Raw genomic sequence first — 19451 nt, 5'->3', positions numbered from 1 at the left:
CAATCAGAGCCAGCTATGCCTCAGTATTTATGACAGTGGGTAATGGACAATTACGCTTCTAACCTGTAGGGGGAGCAAAGAGCCAAAACTCTTTGGTGTTGCTTTAAAAACGGTGTTTTATTTACAATTCTGCGTATACACAGCATGTTAACATATTAGGGCACATTCTGTTTACAGTCGGGTTTTTTTTCATCAGAAGGAATGCTTTTTTGACTAAAGTTGCATTATGATGTATTTTTTGCTTTAATATTTAAGAAATGAGGAACTCGAAGGCTAGTGCCATATCATGTAATAGTCACGGCTGAAGGAGTTGCATTGACCCTGCTTTGTGCTGTGACTTATTTCACGTTATACCACGGGCCTGTTGAATGCTTTATTCTGATTGGCTGAGAACTGTTCCATGGGTGTTGATTATTTTTCTATAAACCACACACCTTACCTTAAAATGTCTTAAAAATAGGCATCAGACAGAGCAATGTTTTTGGTAACCATGGAATAATTGACCCTGGTCCTTTAAAATATTATTTAAAAATAATGCACATCCTTGGTGTAATGGCGCTTTGCGTCATGCCGCATATAACCACCTTGGGTGTGCATAGTTTCTAATAATTAATCGGCGCATTGTCAATTATTCCTTACATACACCACAGCCTTTCATAGTTACCTTATTGCTTACGTATAAAAGCTAATGTTACTTTTATAATGCAGATAATAGACATTTCAATTAACACTACATTTGACAGCTGGGCTCATAGGTTCAGTATCATTTTTATTTCTCAAATTCAACAGAACCTACATTACGTTCTCTTTACAAACACAAAGCCCTTACAAAACTCCAAGGTATGCAAACACGTCCCCAACAAACCCCCTTTAAAACAAAATCAAATTTCAGAAGAAATAAAATTAATATTTAAGCAACCGTTTTCACTAATGAACCTTTAACTTGGCTAAACATTTATGCTGAGAAATTGTGAAGGAAAATAAAAGACTCCAGCTAGCAGATAAAAGCAGGACAAACAGTAAAACGAATGAGGAATTTGCAGTCTGTATCAAGGCGTTAAAAAAAATACTTCAGGCATTTAGGCCTGAGGGGGATGTCCAGTTTGCAGAATGACTAAAATTTGTCAGCTGTCTCTTTTAGTTTCGCATGCAGACTCAATCACTGTCGCTGTCACTAGAGCCAGAGTCCTTTTTCTTTGTGTCTTTCCTTGGGCTTTTAGATTTGTCCTTCACTCTCTCTTTTGATTTCGGGCTAGGTCTGTCTTTTGATTTCGGGCTCTCGCTCCGTTTTCGCTTCTTCTGTTTATCTCCGTCGCTTTCAGAATCGCTGCTTCCACTGTGGCTCTTCCTTCTCTTTCTGTTAGCGCTCTGTCGATCGTCTCGTTCCCTGCTCCGCTGTTTCTGAGAGGAACGTTCTTTGGAGCTCCTGTCTCGACCTCTGGTCTCTTTGCTCTTTGACTCATCGGCGCTCTTCCTCTTGTTTTTGTCTTCTGCATCTCTCCCTCGATCCCGAGCCCTATCTCGCTCTCTGCTCCGTGACCTGCGAGTCGATCGTCCATCTCGACTACCGCTGCGCCGTCTGTCACGCCCTCGGTCGCGAGACTGCCCGCGTTGTCCTCGTCCCCTCGATCGGGACCTCCGCGTGGCATTGCGAACCCGTTCTTTGCTTCTCGATCTATCGCGACGCTGCTCACCGTTATCCTTCTTTTCAACCTCTTTTGACTTCTCCTTTTCACTTCTTTCAGGATGTTGTTTGGATGCTTCCTTGCTTCTGTCTTCTCGTTCCCCCTCTTTCCTTCGTTCTTTCGTGTCTTTTTCTTTCTTGTCTTTGCTGCTGGAGCGTCCTCGTTTGTCATCGGCTTTATCGCGCTTGTCTTCCTTCTCTCTCTTCTTGTCTTTACTCTTGCTTCGGCTGCGAGCTTTCTTCTTCTCTGCGTCAGCGTCGCTCTTCTTCCGTGCTTCCCGGTCCCTGCTCTTTGAGCGATGTCTGTCCCGCTTTCTCTCTCTTCCTCTGGAAGCACTGCGTGATTTATCACGCTTTCCCGCTTTCTTTTCTTTTTCAGAGTTCTTTTTTGATTCTTCCTGTCCAACGATTTTATTCTCTCTAGTTGGCTCAGTGGCTTCTGTCTTTCCCTCGGACATGTCCCCTCTGTAATGGGAAACAATTCAAATTTAGTTATTACACCGGTCTGGCGAGTACATATCGAAGTTCTGCATTACATAAATCTTGGATATAACATAAAACTGGCCATACTTGTCTCCTTTGATCCATCGTTCCTGGGTGGCACCTGTGTTGGGTTTTGCTTTGTGTGTCCTTTGCATTTCTTGTCTCCAGTGTGGAGGCGTCTCGCTGCGTCGAAACCGATCCCACGAACGTGAACGAGACCGAGAAGGCGTCCGATAACGCTACAGATCAGATTGATATAAGGTCAGAAACACAACATACATGTTTAAACTGAAACGGTACAAAAGCTATGCAGCTTTTTTACTTCAAACCAAACAGCATTTGTTAATTTCTTACCCTGGGTCCTCGTCCCTTAATTCTCCGCCCTGACCTGGTCATAACCAGTCTTGTGCGATTTGGCCGCGAGTTCGTCGTGGGTCTGGAATATAATTTACAAGGTTGTGAGCTAGTAAAAAAAATAAAATGCAACCATCCATACTGCACCACCCGGGTCTTTGGGTATAACCCCACCCACCTGTCTCTCTCCCGCTCTCTCTCTCTTGGCCGCTCTCTCCCAGAGTCCTCCTTGCGCGGTTCTTTTCCCGGTTCCTCTTCTTTGGCCGGCTGGGGGCTTCGCCTTAGCAGAAAGCGGTTTTCAGGAATGGGCGGGACTTCCTCTGGGCGGACAGTTGACACAGGTTCAGCATCAGCCTGTTCCTCATCAGACCTGCACAGATTTAACTTATTTAAACAACATGTAGGGGTGGTTTCCCGGACTAGCTTACAAGCCTTAGTTTAATTATGAAATATAACTAGTTTTAACAAACATGCCTTACTAAAAACATTACTTGTGTGCATTTTGAGGCAGTCTTTTTATTTCTTTGCATGTTTCTGACAATTTCTTTATCCCTAAACGTTACCCACCCAGTACTCCTTTCTGTTGAGAAAGTGATTGAGACTCTATCAACCTTTTTATGCAAACTTTAAATATATTATCTTAGATTAACATCTTACTATAAATGTGTAAACGGAGTCTATGTGTCAAACACATACCCTTTCTTCTCTTTTTTAGGCTTCTGTTCTTTCTTTTTCTTGTGTTCTTTCTTGTGTTTCTTCCGCTTTTTCTTTTCCTCCTTTTCCGACTCCTTTGAATCTGAGGAGCTATCCGAGGAATCGTCGCTCTCGCTGGAAGACTGATGCTTCTTTTTCTCCTTCTTTGCTGGAAGACAAAAACAGTGACATAATCAATACTTTTAATCTTTAATCAATTGGCCCGAATACATGTCATTCTCTAGCTTTCTGCATTAGATAACATATAACATACAGTATCTGAAAGTTGAATAAATAAGTTTTTCAATGATGTGTTGTTTTTAGGGTAGGACAATATATTAAAGTATCAAAATATTAAGAAAATTGCCTTTAAAGTTGTCCAAATGGAGTACTTAGCAACACATTACTATGATAAATATTTTTTATATTTACAGTAGGAAATTTACAAATATCTTCATGGAACACGATCGTTACTTAATATCCTAGTGATTTTTGGCATAAAATAACAATCGATGATTTTGACCCATACAATACATTGTTGCCTTCTGCTACAAATATACGATTGCTACTTAACACTAGTTTTGGGGTGCAGGGTTTAAATTTATGCAAGCAGTAAACTTTTAAACATAAAAAAAAAATATGCATGGTCACCTTTAGTCTTTGGAACAAGCTCCCCACAATTGAGCACTTTGACCTCGGCGTAGGGTCGGCTGTTGGGATCCGTCTTTTGATTCTCGATCATCCGGATCACCTCCTGGCCGGAGATCACCTGACCAAACACCACATGAATTCTGTTGAGAAAACACAATGCATTAAATAAGAGATTAGAGGAAGAACACTTGGATAAATTAATCCAAAACGGACTTATTAAAAAAAAAAACACTTACCCGTCCAAGTGAGGAGCAGGTTTTGTAGTTCTATGGTCAGGGACACAAAACAGTGAGGCAGAATGTCAATACAAATCTAACAAACACAAAAACAGTGATTAATGCACACCACAAATTGATTTGGGCCATTGTCATCTGCAGTTGTCGAGCCAAACACCAAGGTAGAGGACATATACATCTACTGTCTACGCATATAGCTGCAAATGAGAAGAAAATTAACTGCAGATCATCTTCATGTCCTGCTATTATCCACGAAGACAGTGGGAATGGCTGCTTAGGAAGCCATTGTACCGGACTCACATGAAGAACTGTGAGCCATTTGTGTCTTTGCCTCTGTTTGCCATTGAAAGCAGGAACTCCTCTGTGTGTTTCTTTGTAAAACTTTCATCTACAAAAATAAAATGACGACAAAATTAGAATATTGTAATGTATAAATAGGGTCAATGAAAATTTTTTTTTGATTATCTGTTTTTTAAGGACTTACCTTCGAAGAAACCTCCATATATGGATTCACCGCCTCTGCCATTTCCTGTACAGCAAATGCATCATCAAACGTCACCACACACAGCCAGTACGATATTGTAAGAAATAAATCCAACGGTTGTTGTACCTTCACTGAAATCTCCTCCTTGTATCATAAAGTCCTTCACTATCCTGTGGAACAGACATCCTTTGTAGTGCAAGGGTTTCTGGGTAGTCTTCCCAATCCCCTTTTCACCTATAGACACGGGGAGATCAGTACATTGTGAAAAAATAGTGCAAACATTAATGCTTTATGTTATAGGACTGGATGCGAAGCACAATAAACACTTGGTCTTACCGGTGCACAAACAGCGGAAGTTCTCGCATGTCTTGGGACACATGTCAGTAAAAAGTTCAATGACAACTCGCCCGGCTGCAAAAAGAAGAGAGCACCGGAAAAACAGTTCATATAGGGAACTTAATGTCACATTTCTAGATGTAAAAGAGATGTAAAGTCTTACATGGAACATTACTGATGCCAATGTCAAAAAAGCAGCGAGGACGCTGCGCCTTCACCCCCATCTCACTGTAAATGCAAAACATGTGACAAACATGAGACCATCTCCATATCATCACACACACAATGTTTAGGTACTTTCATTTAAACTGAATAAAATACACTACACTACACTAACAGTTTTCTTAATAAAAGCTATAGTGAGCCTTCGGTTTATGTTGTTTTGTACGTTACATTATAAACAACTTCATACATCCCTTAAAAATCTTTCTTGGTTTTGCATCTTTTAAAGCATTCAGCTGCTCGTATGCTTACACACACCGTTAAAACTACAACAGCAGCGTGTACCTCAGAACGTTTAAGTGACATATTATTCAAACTTCAGAAAAGTAATAACTCAATGTAACTTGCTCATATCACCAGTAAAGCGCAGTATGTATCTGCTCAACGATTGAATGATTAGCATGCTAGCATGCTATATGCATTCACAAGTGTGTCCTTCAGCCGCTCGTGCGCTTTTATAAGACGCGATTAAAGCTCACGGGAATTTAATCTACAACACATAAATATAACTTACATGTCTGGTTGAAGTTAAACAAACGTAAATGATGCGAAGACAAAAATAAACACCATCAAAGCGCGTTCTCGTGTCCTCAGCGAGCGGAGCTCCAAAGATGGCGCCGTGACAATCCGCGGTGCATTGTGGGTAGAAGAAATAACCGCCTGAACTGTAGACTACGGAAGCCTGTACTCTAAAATTTCTAGTAGCGTTTCTTTTTACAGTATTTGGTTTTAACTGATATTAAATTACAATACAAAAGTAATTGTAAGTTTATTTTTAGCAAATGACAGAAGACTAGAACATACTAAAACTAATGCACCCGTGACAGAGTAACATAAATATTTAATATCATTAAATATCTGAGACAAAATTGTTTAAAGTCCCTGTAAAGTCAGATATTAAATGTGTTTGGAGTTTATCACACACACCACAGAAAAACGTGTTATTAACCACTGAAACAAATTTGAATGCTGGAAAAAACTACTAATTAAATATTATACGTTATCAAATTCTTGAAAAATAGGCAACATTCTTTATTTTATTATTATTTTAAATATATTTTTTAAGTTATTTAAAAATATATAGTCAGCATTTTTTTCCCTCTCTCTCTCTCTCTATGCACCATTTGTATTTGCAACGTCTGCCGAAACATCAGAAAGCACAAGAAAGCCACGGGTTAGTATGTATGGTTTAAAAACATTTATTTTACAAAAAAAATTGCACATACATAACATTGTTTTCTGTACTAGAGATCAATCTTAGCATTATACTAACAATGCAGAAATGCACCTGTCCTTACTTACATGCTTTAGAAATCTGCTTGGGGTTAAAGGATAAATGATTCACGCTCGCATACACACATTTTCACATTTCATAACAGCGGTATTACATTTTAAATGTCAAATAAAAGTCACTACAGGAATCCATCTTCTATTTTTACACTTTAATGACACAGTTTTAGTTCCCTTTTGCTCTTGTAATAGCTCCTCATTTTAGACTAGCGTAAAATGACACAGACAGGTGTGTGTGGAGGTCAAAGGTCAAACAGCCAAATGCGGTCACATTTGGGGAAAGAGTGGTGTTCTTTAGAGTTTGGGCATCCTGGCAGCGTTTAAGCGCATGCCAACGCAGGAGGAACCGGAGGCATAGCGCATCTCTCTCAGCATACCGCTCCACGTCTTCTTGTCCTCTTCATACCTTGTGAAAATGAGCACAGGGTCACATTTGTACATTTCAGAAGCTATAACCACTACAATACATCCACACTGGGATGCTCAATAAATTCACTGTATTTAAATGCATCATTAGTCAATGTGTGGAAAGGATTTGAATGATTCATAAGTGGGACTTACTGCCAGATGTCTGTGATCTCAGAGGGTCCGATGGTTTTGTCCTCCAGTTCCACAATAGCGAAGCCTCCAACTGCATACAGGTTTCCTCCAGTGCTTACCAGATTGACAGAGCTGCGCTCCTGGGGAAAATCTGCAAATGTATCCCACCTGACATACAAAAAGTACATGAAAAACCACGGTCTGTTAGTTAACATACCACACAGTGTTATGTTGTATCACCTAGAAACATTGGATTCCTATTGGTTTGGTGATAATGACTGGTGCACTGTACATTGTAATGTTTCACAGCACATAGATGAGTACAGGAGTAACACATATAGACATGCCACCACACAGAAGATACTGTATAATGTAAGATACTATATGGTAGTCTTTTTGCTCTGTTTGAGGCAAAATAGTATGTAGTACAGTATGGTAAAGTAATATATAGTGTAACATACTGTAGAGTAGTTAGGTGTAGTAGTGTAGTTCAGTATAGTGTACTGTAGTGTAGTTTAGTATAGTGTAAATAGCATAGTGCAGTATAGTATAGTTTAGTGTTGTGTAGTGTGATGCAGTATAGTGTAGTGTACTGCTGTGAGAGTGTAGTGTAGTATAGTATAGATTAGTACGGTACCATACAGTATAGTGTTGTGTACTTCTGTGTGAGTGTAGTATAGCATAGTATTGCTTAGCATTACACAGTGCAGTATACTATAGTGTAGTATAGTATAGTGTAAAGTAGTGTAGTGCAGTATAGTTTAGTTTAGTGTTGTATGTGGTGCAGTAAAGTATAGTATAATGTAATGCAGGATAGTGTAGTGCACTGCTGTGTGAGTGTAGTGTAGTATAGTATATAATAGTACAGTAACATAGAGTAAAGTGCAGTATAGTGTAGTGTACTGCTGTGTGAGTGTAGTATAGTACAGTATAGTTTAGTATAGTACCATACCATACAGTGTAGTGTTGTGTAAGGCGGTAGAGTATAGTGTAGTGTAATGTGAGTGTAGTATGGCAAAGTATAGTACAGTATAGTTTAGTATGGTACCATACCATACAGTGTAGTGTTGTGTAGAGCAGTATAGTATAGTGTAGTGTAGTGTAGTGTGAGTGTAGTATAGCATAGTATAGTACAGTATAGTTTAGTATAGTACCATACCATACAGTGTAGTGTTGTGTAGTGCTGTAGAGTATAGTGTAGTATGAGTGTAGTATAGCATAGTATAGTACAGTATAGTTTAGTATGGTACAGTACCATACAATGTAGTGCAGTATAGTATTGAGTAGTATAGTGCCGTAAAGTGTAGTGTTGAGTAGTATAGTGCAGAATAGTGTAGTAGAGTATAGTACAGTACCATACAGTATAGTGCAGTATAGTGTTGACTAGTATAGTGCAATATAGTGTAGTGTTGAGTAGTATAGTGCAGAATAGTGTAGTGTTGTGTAGTGCCGCATAGTGTAGTGTACTGCCATTTGAGTGTAGTATAGTGTAGTGCAGTACAGTATAGTTTAATATAGTACAGTGCCATACAGTGTAGTGCAGTAGAGTATAATACAGTATACTTTAGTATAGTACAGTACCATACAGTATAGTAGAGTATAGTGTAGTGTACTGCCGTGTGAGTGTAGTATAGTGTAGTACAGTACAGTATAGTGTAGTTTTGTGTAGTGCAGTATAGTGTAGTGTACTGCCGAGTGAGTGTAGTACAGTATAGTTTAGTATAGTACAGTACCATACAATATAGTGCAGCATAGTGTTGAGTAGTTTAGTGCAGTAGTGTTGCGTAGTGCAGCATATTGTAGTGTAGTGTACTGCACTGTGAGTGTAGTATAGCACAGTATAGTTCATCTTCATAGCTAGTTCTATTGCACTGTAATCATGTTGATACATACTTGTTTGTTCCAAAATCGTAGACCTCAGATGTAGCCGTAAGCCCTTCTTCATTCATTCCTCCAGTTACGATAATCTTTCCATTGTGAACTGCAGCTCCAAACATCGCTCTGGCCGTTTTCATAGCCGCTAGTTCCCTCCATTCTGACTGCTTGTGGTTGTACACAAACATTTTATTGATAGCTTTGCTACAAGAGAAGAAGCGAAATAAATTTGTGTTTAATTTTGGAAACTCATGTTACATTCGACTTGTTTAACCACTAGGATATATCATCATGGTGTGGTAGTGTATCAATGCAAATTTAATACAGAATTGATTACTATTGGCAGTAAAAAATCTACACTAAAGTAAAATATCAAAGCAGTCCATACGAAGCTACTGCATATGTGACAAGTACCACCCAGTAAAAAAAGATCATTGACAACACCACAAAAAGTTTGACAGAGTGCAGACAGCTGCGAACTACACCATATGTTCCCCACTGAACACACACACTTACTTATCATCTGTCTTTCCTCCAATGCAGTACACCAGTTTGTTATGCGAGACCACAGCGTGGCCGTGAATACGCAGAGGAAGTTTCTTGGTCTCACTCCATTTCATCTTTCTGTAATGACATGAAATATTAGCTACACGTCTGAGGCCATAATACCCACTTATAATAACCCACTGAATGGAGTTCTGAACAGTTCAACCGTAACAAAGACGACATTAATGAACACATTAGATGAATAGACATTATACTCAGTGTCGTAACACATGACCGAGTCCAGAGACTCGTTGGTCTGCAGGTCTTTGCCGGCGATGGCAAATAACAGGTTTTCACATTCGCCCAGATTGAACAAGCATCGGGGACTGGGCATGGGCGGCATTGCTCTCCACTCGCCGGCAATACTGTCCAGCTGTAACAATATGATAGACCATTTTATATTTAAAACATATATTAAATTATTTAATTGGCTTCAATAGATTTAGTCTACAATGTGGATTCAACATAAAAATGTGCAAACACTCTTAAAAAATGAAGGTGCTTGAAAAGATCTTCACAGTAACGCCATAGAATAACCATTTTTGGGTCTTCAAAGAACCATTCAGTCAAAGTTTCTTTCATACCTTTTTATAATCTAAAGAATATTTTTTTCACTATAAAGAACCAGAAAGGTTCTTTATGGCAGTGGTTCTCAAACTTTTTCCGCGTGCGGCCACCCAAATGTACTGTGCATTCCTTTGTGGCCCCCCCAAAGAAAATGTATGACAAAAAAACTGTTCTAAAATTTTAAATTGTAATCATACAAAACATATTAAAATAGTGCTGTGGGTTAGTAGCCTTATTATTATTATTAATAAATAAATGTTTTTTAAAAAATGTCATAAAACTGGGGCCCTCTTGGCACCATCTCCCGGCCCCCAGTTTGAGAACCACTGCTTTAGGGAACCATTCAGCCAGAAATAGTATTTCTATGACATCATGAAGCGCTTTTACTTTTAAGAGTGTGGCATAAATAATTGGCAGGGGTTACTGTTAACTACAGAAAGTCAAACTAGGCTGGGTTAACAAAGGAGTAAATGGGTATCCACACTGTGGATTTCTCAGGCTATGAAAAGGTCAAATTAAAGGTTCTTTGGCTAAAAGGTTATTTGGGGAACCAAAAATGGTTCTTCTATAGCATTGTTGTGAAAACCCACCATTATGAAGTTTGAAAAGACCACCATACACTCATAAAAAACAAAAGTCCTATAAATGGTTCTTCACTGTGATCCCAAAGAAGAACCATTTTGATTCCCCAAAGAACCATTCAGTCAAATGTTCCTTTTTGGATAACAGAAATGTTCTGGGGATGTTAAAGGTTCTTTATGGAACCACACAGCCAAACAGGTTCTTCTCTGGCACAGTTCAGAACCTTTACTTTTTAAGAGTGTAATTTTGCTGTTCACGAACACATCTCAGGTAAGACCAGGATTATCCATCTAATGAATCTGATTGTCCAAATGGAACCCAAATGAAGACACCAGCACCCAATGCTGGAGTTTCGTATCAAACTACAGCAATTGCTGGTGGATTTTGGAAAGAACACTGCTTTTAAAGGATGTACCTGGTAGAAGTAACACTGCAGTGGAGCATCCTTGTTCTCTTCATCGACAAACAGGCCTCCAACGATAAAAAGTTGGTTCTTCTTGTTGCAGAGACTCACGTGGTTCTTTGGGATCTGTTCTGACATGGCAGCCAGAAAACACTCGTTCTCAGCCACATCGTACCCCACGGCAGCCGTGTCATTGATCATGAGGATCAGGTCTCGTCCGTACATCCCCAATCGACGATTATCGTTGAGGAAACCTGGCAACATCTCCTCCTCTTCTTCCTCTCCTTCCTTTTTCTCCTTCTTCTTCACCTCTGGGAGTTTTCCTTTGTAGGCATCTTTGATGACCTGCAACTTCTTCGCGAGTTCCGGATCAGCCTTGATGATGTCGTCGGTTTCGACCTTCTCCCGAAAGTACTTCTCCGGCAGCAGACGGAAGCGGATGCACTCGAATACCTCGCCCAGACTCTTGGCTCGCTTCGCTTTGTCGCTGCGCACCCACTTCATCACTGTCTCGAACACGAGTTCCTCCTTTTCCACGTTGAGCGTGTCTCCACCGATCAGGGCCAAGAGCTCATGGGTCGCCAGTTGAAGGAACTCCTCCTCAGCAGCCACAGTTTCAAAGTGGTCCGCGATGTAATCACGCGCCGCTATGGCAAGCCTGGGAACGCCGAGGACCAGGCCGAGCCTGAAGACGGCAAGACAGTTGGCCAACGACAGCTTCTTTTGGAGATAGTTCACACATACTGTAAACACAGAGGGGATCTGGAAACGATTCGCCACGGCGAATATCTCCTGAACGTTGTCGTCCGTCAAGTCGATCTCAGCAGAGTACAGATACTGAATGATCATATCCATAATGTTGGGATCGACATCGTCAACGACCACCTCCTTGCCGATTTCCTTCTCCTTACCATCTTCGGAAAAGAACAGCTCTCGGAAGTAAGGGCTGCAGGCGGCCATGATCAGGCGGTGACAGGGAAAACTGCGATCACCGATTTTCAAAGTGCAGTCCACAAACTTGTTTTCATTAAGAAGTTCCTTCAATCCGTCCTGCAGCAAGGTGCTCTGGAAGAGCCGGAGTTCCTCCTTTAATGCATTGGGATCCATGCTCGCCTGTCTTGAAATGGGACTTGGAAGAAAAAAGGAGAGAAAGTGGCTGCAGGTCTGCTTGCCACACGGCCTGGGCTGGAAAAGGACAGAGTGGTAGAAAGATTCCCAGACTGAAGGGGCTGATATTTAATCCTGTCGTTCTAAATATAACCCTCCCTCTCTTCTGCACCCCCACTGCCTCTGTCATCTTTCAATCCTGGTTGTGAAGAGGTGGGAACTCCAAGTGTGTTGGCCAACCTAGATGGCAACTTTCGAAGGCCACATAAAGATCGCACACATAGAGATCATAATCATTTTTGATCAATTAAACAATAAAGGAAATAAAGTCATGTTTGTGTTTCTTTAAGTGTGAGTGTTTGTGACAGTGAGTAAATTTACCATATGAAGCACCACCAGCAGGGTTTGGTGACAGCTGCAACTACAACAGGTGAAGAGACAATTTTGGCTGCCTTAAGCACCCAGAGCCTTCACTGTCACAAAACTTTACAATTCAGAGAACTGATCGATTTTCGAAAGCATTCTTTAAATAAAACTATGTTTGAAATAAGTCATCCTTAATACTAGACTTGCCGTGCTAAACATTAATGGGCAGTTTCCCGTACAGGGTTTAGATTAAGCCAGGCTTTAGTTATATTAGGACATTTGAGTAGTTTTCACTAACATATCTTACAAAAAACAATACAGGTGTGCATCTTGAGACAAAACAACATCACTAATATGTTAAGATATAGTGCAAGTTGTTTTTAAATTAAGGCATCTTAAACCTGCATTTTAGCCTAGGACTACCCTTTCTTAACCAGTAAGTGTTGTTTTCCTATAAATATATTAAAACGGATATCAAAACATGCTTGACAACAAGACACATGTACTCGCAAAATAAAATTGAAGAGTTCAGATGCAAAACCCTCTAAGTGCATCTGACCTGTTTTCTTGTAAATAAGCATTTTTATCATGTTAAGGTTCAATAATTTCACTTTAATGGCAAATTAAAAGGTAATTAGTCAATAACTGAAATGCCTGATTTTCACAAATGTCACTTAGTAGTCATTATGTGACTGTCTTTTACTGCAAAACCCTCTATGTACATGCAAATATCTCTACTTCTAAAAAAAGTCTCAAGTCACTCTTTACTGTCTAAATAAAGATATAAAACTTTTTGAATTAACATATTTACTATAAATTCAGTCAATATCCTAATATAACTATGCATTTACCGTATGAGCACTGTGCTGCACTTTTAACTACAGTCACTTTTATTCCTGATTTTTTTTTTTTAAATCACATTTATTTTCTTTTAATTGTTATTTTTAATTCTCATGTATATCTCACCTATTTTTAATTGTGATTTTAGATTTATTTTCTCTATCTCTCTCTTAGATTGTTTGAAACCAAGTAAAAAACTTGCACCGTGACATGCACACGTCATGCACTTAAAGGACTATGCTAAAAAATCTTTGTAGTGTTAAACGCATTCTGCCAACAAAGCTATATTTCTGAAGTAATGCTTAAGCGAAAGTGTTTAATGAAAGCATAATATGTGCCGAGAGGCAATAGGGTAATATCATCAGGTTAATATCATTAGCTCATTTTTCACAGCGTTTAGCGGCTTTTTTGCATCTAAGCTTCTTAATTGTTGATATTAAAACTTGCATTTAGGTTTCTGATTTTGGTAAAAGACTATAACATTCAATATAATTTACTTAATAATATTTTCAGTAAGATTTAATTTTCCAGATTATACCACTTTATTATTTTTTATTTGAGTGGTTGCTTGTTTACTGTTTCGATATGACATGCTTTTTCATCTGTTTTATCATTGACTAGCTCTGCTTACTACAGACTGTTAAAGGAATAGTTCACCCAAAAATAAAAAAATCTGTCATCATTTTCTCATTCTCATGTTATGACAAACCTATATAAATTTCTTTTTATTTTTGATGAACACAAAAGAAGATATTTTGATAAATGATGGTAAGCATACAGCTGATGTAACCATTGACTTCCATAGTACAGAAAACAGATACAATGAAATTCAATGGGTACCATCAACTGTGTGCTTACCATCATTTATCAAAATATCTTCTTCATCATTTATCACAATACTTCCATAATATTTGTTTTCCTATATGGAAGTCGATGGTTTCAATCAGCTGTTTGATCTTCTTTTGTGTTCACAGAAAAAATACATTCATACAGGTTTAAAACAATATGAAGATGAGAAAAGATGACAGAATTTTCATTTTTGGGTGAACTAACTGTTATCCTTTTTAAAAGGGGCCATCATGGCATGAAAATCTGAATTTTTCCATGTTTAAGTGCTATGATTGGGTCCCCAGTGCTTCTGTCAACCTCGAAAAATGTGAAAAAGATCAACCCAGTAACTTAGTTTTGGTAAACCATTCTCTACAAGCACATGAAAAAATAGGTCGTTGAAATTTGGCTCTCCTTGTGATGTCATAAGGAGCCCTTATTATAATAATACCGCCCCTTAATCTGCACTATCCAACCACAGCACTGCCATTTAGTGCAGAGAAAAGCACAATTGAGTTTTACTTGCAACAAACCACCATCATTGTGATCAGTGTTTGAATTTCATCAACTCATTTGCAATTTAAAGGACACACCCAAAACCCACATTTTTGCACACACGTACAAAGTTGCAATTTTAACATGGTATAATAAATTATTTATATGGTATTTTGAGCTAAAACTTCGCATATGTGCTCTGGGGACACCATAGATTTATTTTACATCTTAAAAAAAGTCTTGTGCCATGTCCCCTTTAACAAACTGTCAGAATATGTGTGTTAATCTTCTCATAACCCCTTGAGTTATTGCACCTTCATTTCAGTCCAGAAGATGTCAGTGTGAAACCTCAGCAATGCAAGAAATCTACAGACAGCCCAGCATTAAATACACCAGAATAAATGTACATTCTTACAGACTATAAGAAAATATTTACAGAAGAATGTGCATATGTAAACATCAGACTTTTTGATAAATCACCAAATAAAGAAAAGTCGTTCATCATTTACTCCCCCTGAAGTTGTTGTAAACTTTATTTCTACTTGAAACTTTTGTTAGAAATGTTTTTGTTCTGCTGAACAAAAAGGAAGATATTTTGAAGAATGCTTGTAACTAAACAGATCTGGTTCACCATTGACTTCTATAGTAAGAAGAAATAATACTATGGAAGTGAATGGTGCCCCAGATATTTTTGTTTAATAACATTCTTCAAAATATCTTCATTTGTGTTCAGCAGAACAACATTTTTTATACAAGTTTGAAACAACTTTAGGGGGAGTAAATGATGACAGAATTTTCATATTTGGTAAACTATCCCTTTAAATCTAATTCGCTGAAATAGCCATGAAAACAGCCATGTTTTTAATCCACATAAAAAACATTTATTTATAAAAGTAAAAACTAGATACAAAATGACAGACATAACGTGCATTACGTAATATTACTTTTCTGAGTAACGAGTAACGAGCTCTGTCATTTTTCTTATTTTTGTAAATCACTTTGGACAAAATTGTCCTCTAAATGCCTAAATATATATAATGATCACAGTGTTGATATGATGTAATGCATGATTCATTTAACAGTATGGAAATCCGGTGTATGTGTTATTGTATGTATATTGTGTAACTTCTGAACATTCATTGCATTTTGTCCTCCAATGCATGCGTTGGATTTTTGGAAAATTCAAATCTTATTTTATGTTGTAATGTTCTGTGATGGACTGATCACCTCTCCAGAGTGTTTTCTGTCCTTCAGTCCAAGATCAAAAATCAACTAAGGGTCTTGAAAAGGTCCTGTTGTGTTGTGTGCTGCATTGGTGTATTTCAGTGCAGGTCTATCAGTTGCAGTAGCAGATTAGGAAAACTTCAGCCTCCTAAAAGCCAAAACACAAGTATGACTACATGTCAGCAATCAATCTTCATTTAACGAGTGATAACCAGGTGCACTATTTACCCGCTCTCGCATGCACACACGTCTTCATGCACTCCTCTTCTGTATCAAAGCGATTGCGGTTCCCATTGCAGCCTCCGTACCAGAACTGCGCGCAGGCGTTGGCCTGCCGATCGTAGTACCAGCGGATGTTATATTCTCGACAGGGACCCTGATCCAGGAGCAGCCCACAGCGTGGGTCCAGTAGCACAACCTCTGAACATAAAGAAGACATTTCGATATTAACAAAGGCTTTATATGTTAATCAATTTTAATATACAAATATACAATTTTAACACAAATTTCTATTGGTGACATTTCTAAGTAATATCCTATAAAGTGAATTTATACTAAAAAATGTATAATAAAAATTATATTCAATTGCAAATGTATCTAAATTTAAAATTGAATAAAAATATAGATCCTATAGAAACCAAACTGTATTTAAAAAGGCATCATCAATTCAACTTTTAATAGATGGGTTTGGTTTGTACCCTTAGGTAAAGGTGGCCGCGGTGCTGGTATGTATTGCCCAGAGGTTGACGATGTGATAACAGTTGACGATGATGATGATGACATCCCTGACGAAGGTCTGCTATGCGTGGACGTCCCAGTGAATGTTGGGGTGTCTCCTCGACCTCTGTTCTCCTCTGAACTCCGTGTGTTTGGTTTCTTGGTAAAAAGCTCCAAGTCCTAAAGGAAGGTTAAACCATTTTTAAAAATTAAACTGCTAATAATTTAAACATATAAACTATTGGTTAACTAACCTCAGTAATGTCTGGAACGACAGTGGGTGGGGCAAATGTATAACCCATCCCACTTTCATGAGTGACAGGTTTTATTTCAGAGCGTGTTGTTTCGGTGTTCTCTCTGGTGCCTTTATGTGTGTTGGTTCTGCCGTTGCCATTAATACTGTGGCCGTTTTGGTAACCATTGATGCGATTTAAGATCAGAACTCCGTTTTCATCCTCACAGAGCTGACTGACCAGCTTAGACTCCAGAGCTGAACAAGGAAAAAGTAAAGACCTTCATTTGATGGATTTTATAAGCATACATCAGAAAAATTGACTTTTTTTAAACATACTGCCACACTTACATTTACTGTGTTAGTGTCAACAAATGAATGCAATGCAGCAACAAAGCGGTTGTAGTAGTGAAAACACAGCGAGAGAGGCAGAAGACGAAATATTTTGTATTTTGAAAATGGATTGGATAATGGCAGAAAACCTTTGCCAGCACCAGCTATAACACTAAAGACTTTGACTGTTGCCATCATAAGCTTGATTTTATGTGACATTTTTCCCTCATAATTTATTTTTCTTTATTTGAAAAAGTGTATTTTTTATATTTCTAAGTTTGTTGTTGTAAATGTCCTGATTGGGACAGAGATTGTGCTTTTTTTTAAGACTTTTAACTTTAAAAAAAAGACTTTTAACTCTTAACTCTTTCCCCACCATTGGCGAGTTATCTCGTCAATTAAGAGAAAACATTTGCATAAAAATATGTGTTCCTAGTTTTATGTTAATCTGTAACACCGCGATTATCCACTAGATAATACACTTACCCAATGTATTAAAAAACTGAAGCAAAAAATGTATTTACTAATTTTAAAATCTGTGTATGTTTTTATAATCGTTCTGAATTCTTCACAAAAATTCCTTCACAAAAATGCAATTATTTCAGCTTTTTAATTTTTTTTTTTAAAGGGATAGTTCGGCCAAAAATGATATTAAACCCATGATTTACTCACCCCCAAGCTGTCCGAGTTGCATATGTCCATCGTTTTTCAGACAAACACATTTTCAGTTATTTTAGAAAATGTTTTAGATCTTTCAGTTGATTAAATGTGAAGTTACGGGCTCCACGACCTTCAAGTCCAAAAAATGGGCATCCATCCTTCACAAAATAAATCCAAACGGCTCCAGGATGATAAACAAAGGTCTTCTGAGGGTAATCCGCGCGGTGTTGTTGTAGAAATATCCATATTTAAAACTTTATTAACGTAAATAACTACCTTCCGGTAGCGCCGCCATCTTAGACTCCTCTGTATTCAGGAGAGAGTATCAGCGTAGTGTACGCACTTTTCTTAGTGACGTATGACAAATTCGGAGGGCAGGGGCACAGAGCAGCAGCAGAAAACCTCCGTACGCTGCGTAAAGCTCTGATCTTGATGGCGACATTACCGGATGCAAGTTATTTTTTGTTATTATAAGTTTTTAAATGTGGATATTTCTACAACAACACTGCACGGATTACCCTCAGAAGACCTTTGTTTATCATCGTAGAGCTGTTTGGATTTATTTTGTGAAGGATGGATGCACATTTTTTTGGACTTGAAGGTCGTGGACCCCGTAACTTCACATTTGATTAACTGAAAGATCTAAAAAATTTTCTAAAATAACTGAAAATGTCATCGTCTGAAAAATGATGGACATATGCATCTCGGACGGCTTCGGGGTGAGTAAATCATGGGTTTAATATCATTTTTGGCCGAACTATCCCTTTAAGAAAAATACCCATATTTAAGAGTTAATAAGAAGAGAAAAAATATAGAGAAATGATGAAAACAATTTTCACATTTTGTTTGTTTATTGTTTGTTTAAAAGCAGAGGTCTGTTCTTTCATTTGATATATTTGTATGTTTATATATTTTTAGAATAACATTTTCCTGGAAGGCATTTTGTGAAACTTTGGTGAAAATCATAAAAAAATGCTGGCGGGTAACTTTTCAAAAAATGGCTGGCGGGAATGAGTTAATTAAACATTCATGTTATATATTTCGGTTGCATTCGTGAGTTATTAAATATGTTACTGCTTAACTAGGCTTGAATTTTAAAGTCTCAATAAATTAATCAAATTGCACCGAAGAAACGTTTGGTGTATTGGCAAATATCAAATCTTTGGAGAAGATAAACATTTCTGGAGCACCATTGACTTCTATAGGTAAAAATAATACTATGAAAGCGAATGGTGCCAATGTTCAGCTGAACAAAGACATTTATACAAGTCTGAAACAACTTGTGGGTGAGTAAATGATGACAGAATTTTTGGGTGAACTATCCCTTTACGAAACAGAAAACGTAAGTCCTGTTCTTCTCTAAACATTTGACCAAAGAGATCGGATGGCACCTGTTAGTATTAGCGGTAAACTGCAAAAAATTACTCTCTTACTGAGTATTTTTGTCTTGTTTTTAGAAAAAAATATCAAACAATTCTTAAATCAAGATGTATTTTCCTAATGAGCAAAATGACCTAAAAAATAGGTCCAGTTTTTAGACAAAAATATACAATTTAAGTGAATTTGTGCTTAAAGCAAGCAAAAAAAAAAGTGCAATTTAAATTTTCTTGAATGTATTTTTTTCTTACCTCTGGCAGATTTGTTTTTTAGCTTGATCTAAGCACAAATTTACTTAAATTGTATATATTTTCTTAGGTCATTTT

The 19451-nt window shown here is 37.9% G+C and overlaps 3 protein-coding genes across 4 annotated transcripts in view; all 3 read right to left on the bottom strand.

Moving 5' to 3' along the window:
* Positions 1 to 749: 749 nt before the first annotated feature.
* ppig (peptidylprolyl isomerase G (cyclophilin G)) lies at positions 750 to 5786 on the bottom strand. Its single transcript, XM_065293823.1, has 13 exons — positions 5658 to 5786; positions 5085 to 5149; positions 4922 to 4996; positions 4712 to 4819; positions 4586 to 4630; positions 4402 to 4489; positions 4102 to 4131; positions 3866 to 4005; positions 3218 to 3383; positions 2700 to 2891; positions 2522 to 2603; positions 2255 to 2406; positions 750 to 2149 (listed from the first exon to the last, which is right to left on the bottom strand). The coding sequence occupies exons 2-13, from the start codon at positions 5143 to 5145 to the stop codon at positions 1156 to 1158; spliced, it is 2133 nt and encodes a 710-aa protein (XP_065149895.1). The 5' UTR covers positions 5146 to 5149; positions 5658 to 5786; the 3' UTR covers positions 750 to 1155.
* A 540-nt stretch (positions 5787 to 6326) lies between these two features.
* klhl41b (kelch-like family member 41b) lies at positions 6327 to 12153 on the bottom strand. The gene is made up of 6 exons (XM_065293824.2): positions 10959 to 12153; positions 9610 to 9767; positions 9365 to 9472; positions 8867 to 9052; positions 6995 to 7141; positions 6327 to 6839 (listed from the first exon to the last, which is right to left on the bottom strand). Exons 1-6 carry the CDS (start codon positions 12051 to 12053, stop codon positions 6728 to 6730), a joined length of 1806 nt encoding a protein of 601 aa, XP_065149896.1. The 5' UTR covers positions 12054 to 12153; the 3' UTR covers positions 6327 to 6727.
* A 3278-nt stretch (positions 12154 to 15431) lies between these two features.
* The window catches only part of col28a2b (collagen, type XXVIII, alpha 2b), a 31161-nt gene continuing 27141 nt past the window's right edge, over positions 15432 to 19451 (bottom strand). For both annotated transcript variants that reach the window (XM_073815327.1, XM_073815326.1), the window contains exons 33-36: positions 16778 to 17013; positions 16505 to 16703; positions 16035 to 16226; positions 15432 to 15954 (exon numbers count right to left, since the gene is read on the bottom strand). In XM_073815327.1, the coding sequence (XP_073671428.1) occupies positions 15947 to 15954; positions 16035 to 16226; positions 16505 to 16703; positions 16778 to 17013 (635 nt within the window). In that variant the 3' untranslated portion in view covers positions 15432 to 15946. The remainder of the gene's footprint in view (positions 15955 to 16034; positions 16227 to 16504; positions 16704 to 16777; positions 17014 to 19451) is intronic.

Source organism: Paramisgurnus dabryanus, chromosome 7, assembly GCF_030506205.2.
Source record: "Paramisgurnus dabryanus chromosome 7, PD_genome_1.1, whole genome shotgun sequence".
Lineage (NCBI taxonomy): Eukaryota > Metazoa > Chordata > Actinopteri > Cypriniformes > Cobitidae > Paramisgurnus > Paramisgurnus dabryanus.
This window is presented reverse-complemented; position numbering and strand designations above follow the sequence as displayed.

What these genes read in the sequence shown, in the direction of transcription:
- klhl41b (XM_065293824.2), bottom strand. Translation starts at nt 12,053, where the DNA reads ATGGATCCCAATGCATTAAAGGAGGAACTCCGGCTCTTCCAGAGCACC. An exon ending in TGCAGTGTTACTTCTACCAG is followed by an intron (nt 9,768 to 10,958) that starts GTACATCCTTTA and finishes ATATTGTTACAG; the next exon opens with CTGGACAGTATTGCCGGCGA. An exon ending in GTCATGTGTTACGACACTGA is followed by an intron (nt 9,473 to 9,609) that starts GTATAATGTCTA and finishes ATGTCATTACAG; the next exon opens with AAAGATGAAATGGAGTGAGA.
- ppig (XM_065293823.1), bottom strand. Translation starts at nt 5,145, where the DNA reads ATGGGGGTGAAGGCGCAGCGTCCTCGCTGCTTTTTTGACATTGGCATC. An exon ending in TGGCATCAGTAATGTTCCAT is followed by an intron (nt 4,997 to 5,084) that starts GTAAGACTTTAC and finishes TTCTTTTTGCAG; the next exon opens with CCGGGCGAGTTGTCATTGAA. An exon ending in ATATGGAGGTTTCTTCGAAG is followed by an intron (nt 4,490 to 4,585) that starts GTAAGTCCTTAA and finishes TTATTTTTGTAG; the next exon opens with ATGAAAGTTTTACAAAGAAA.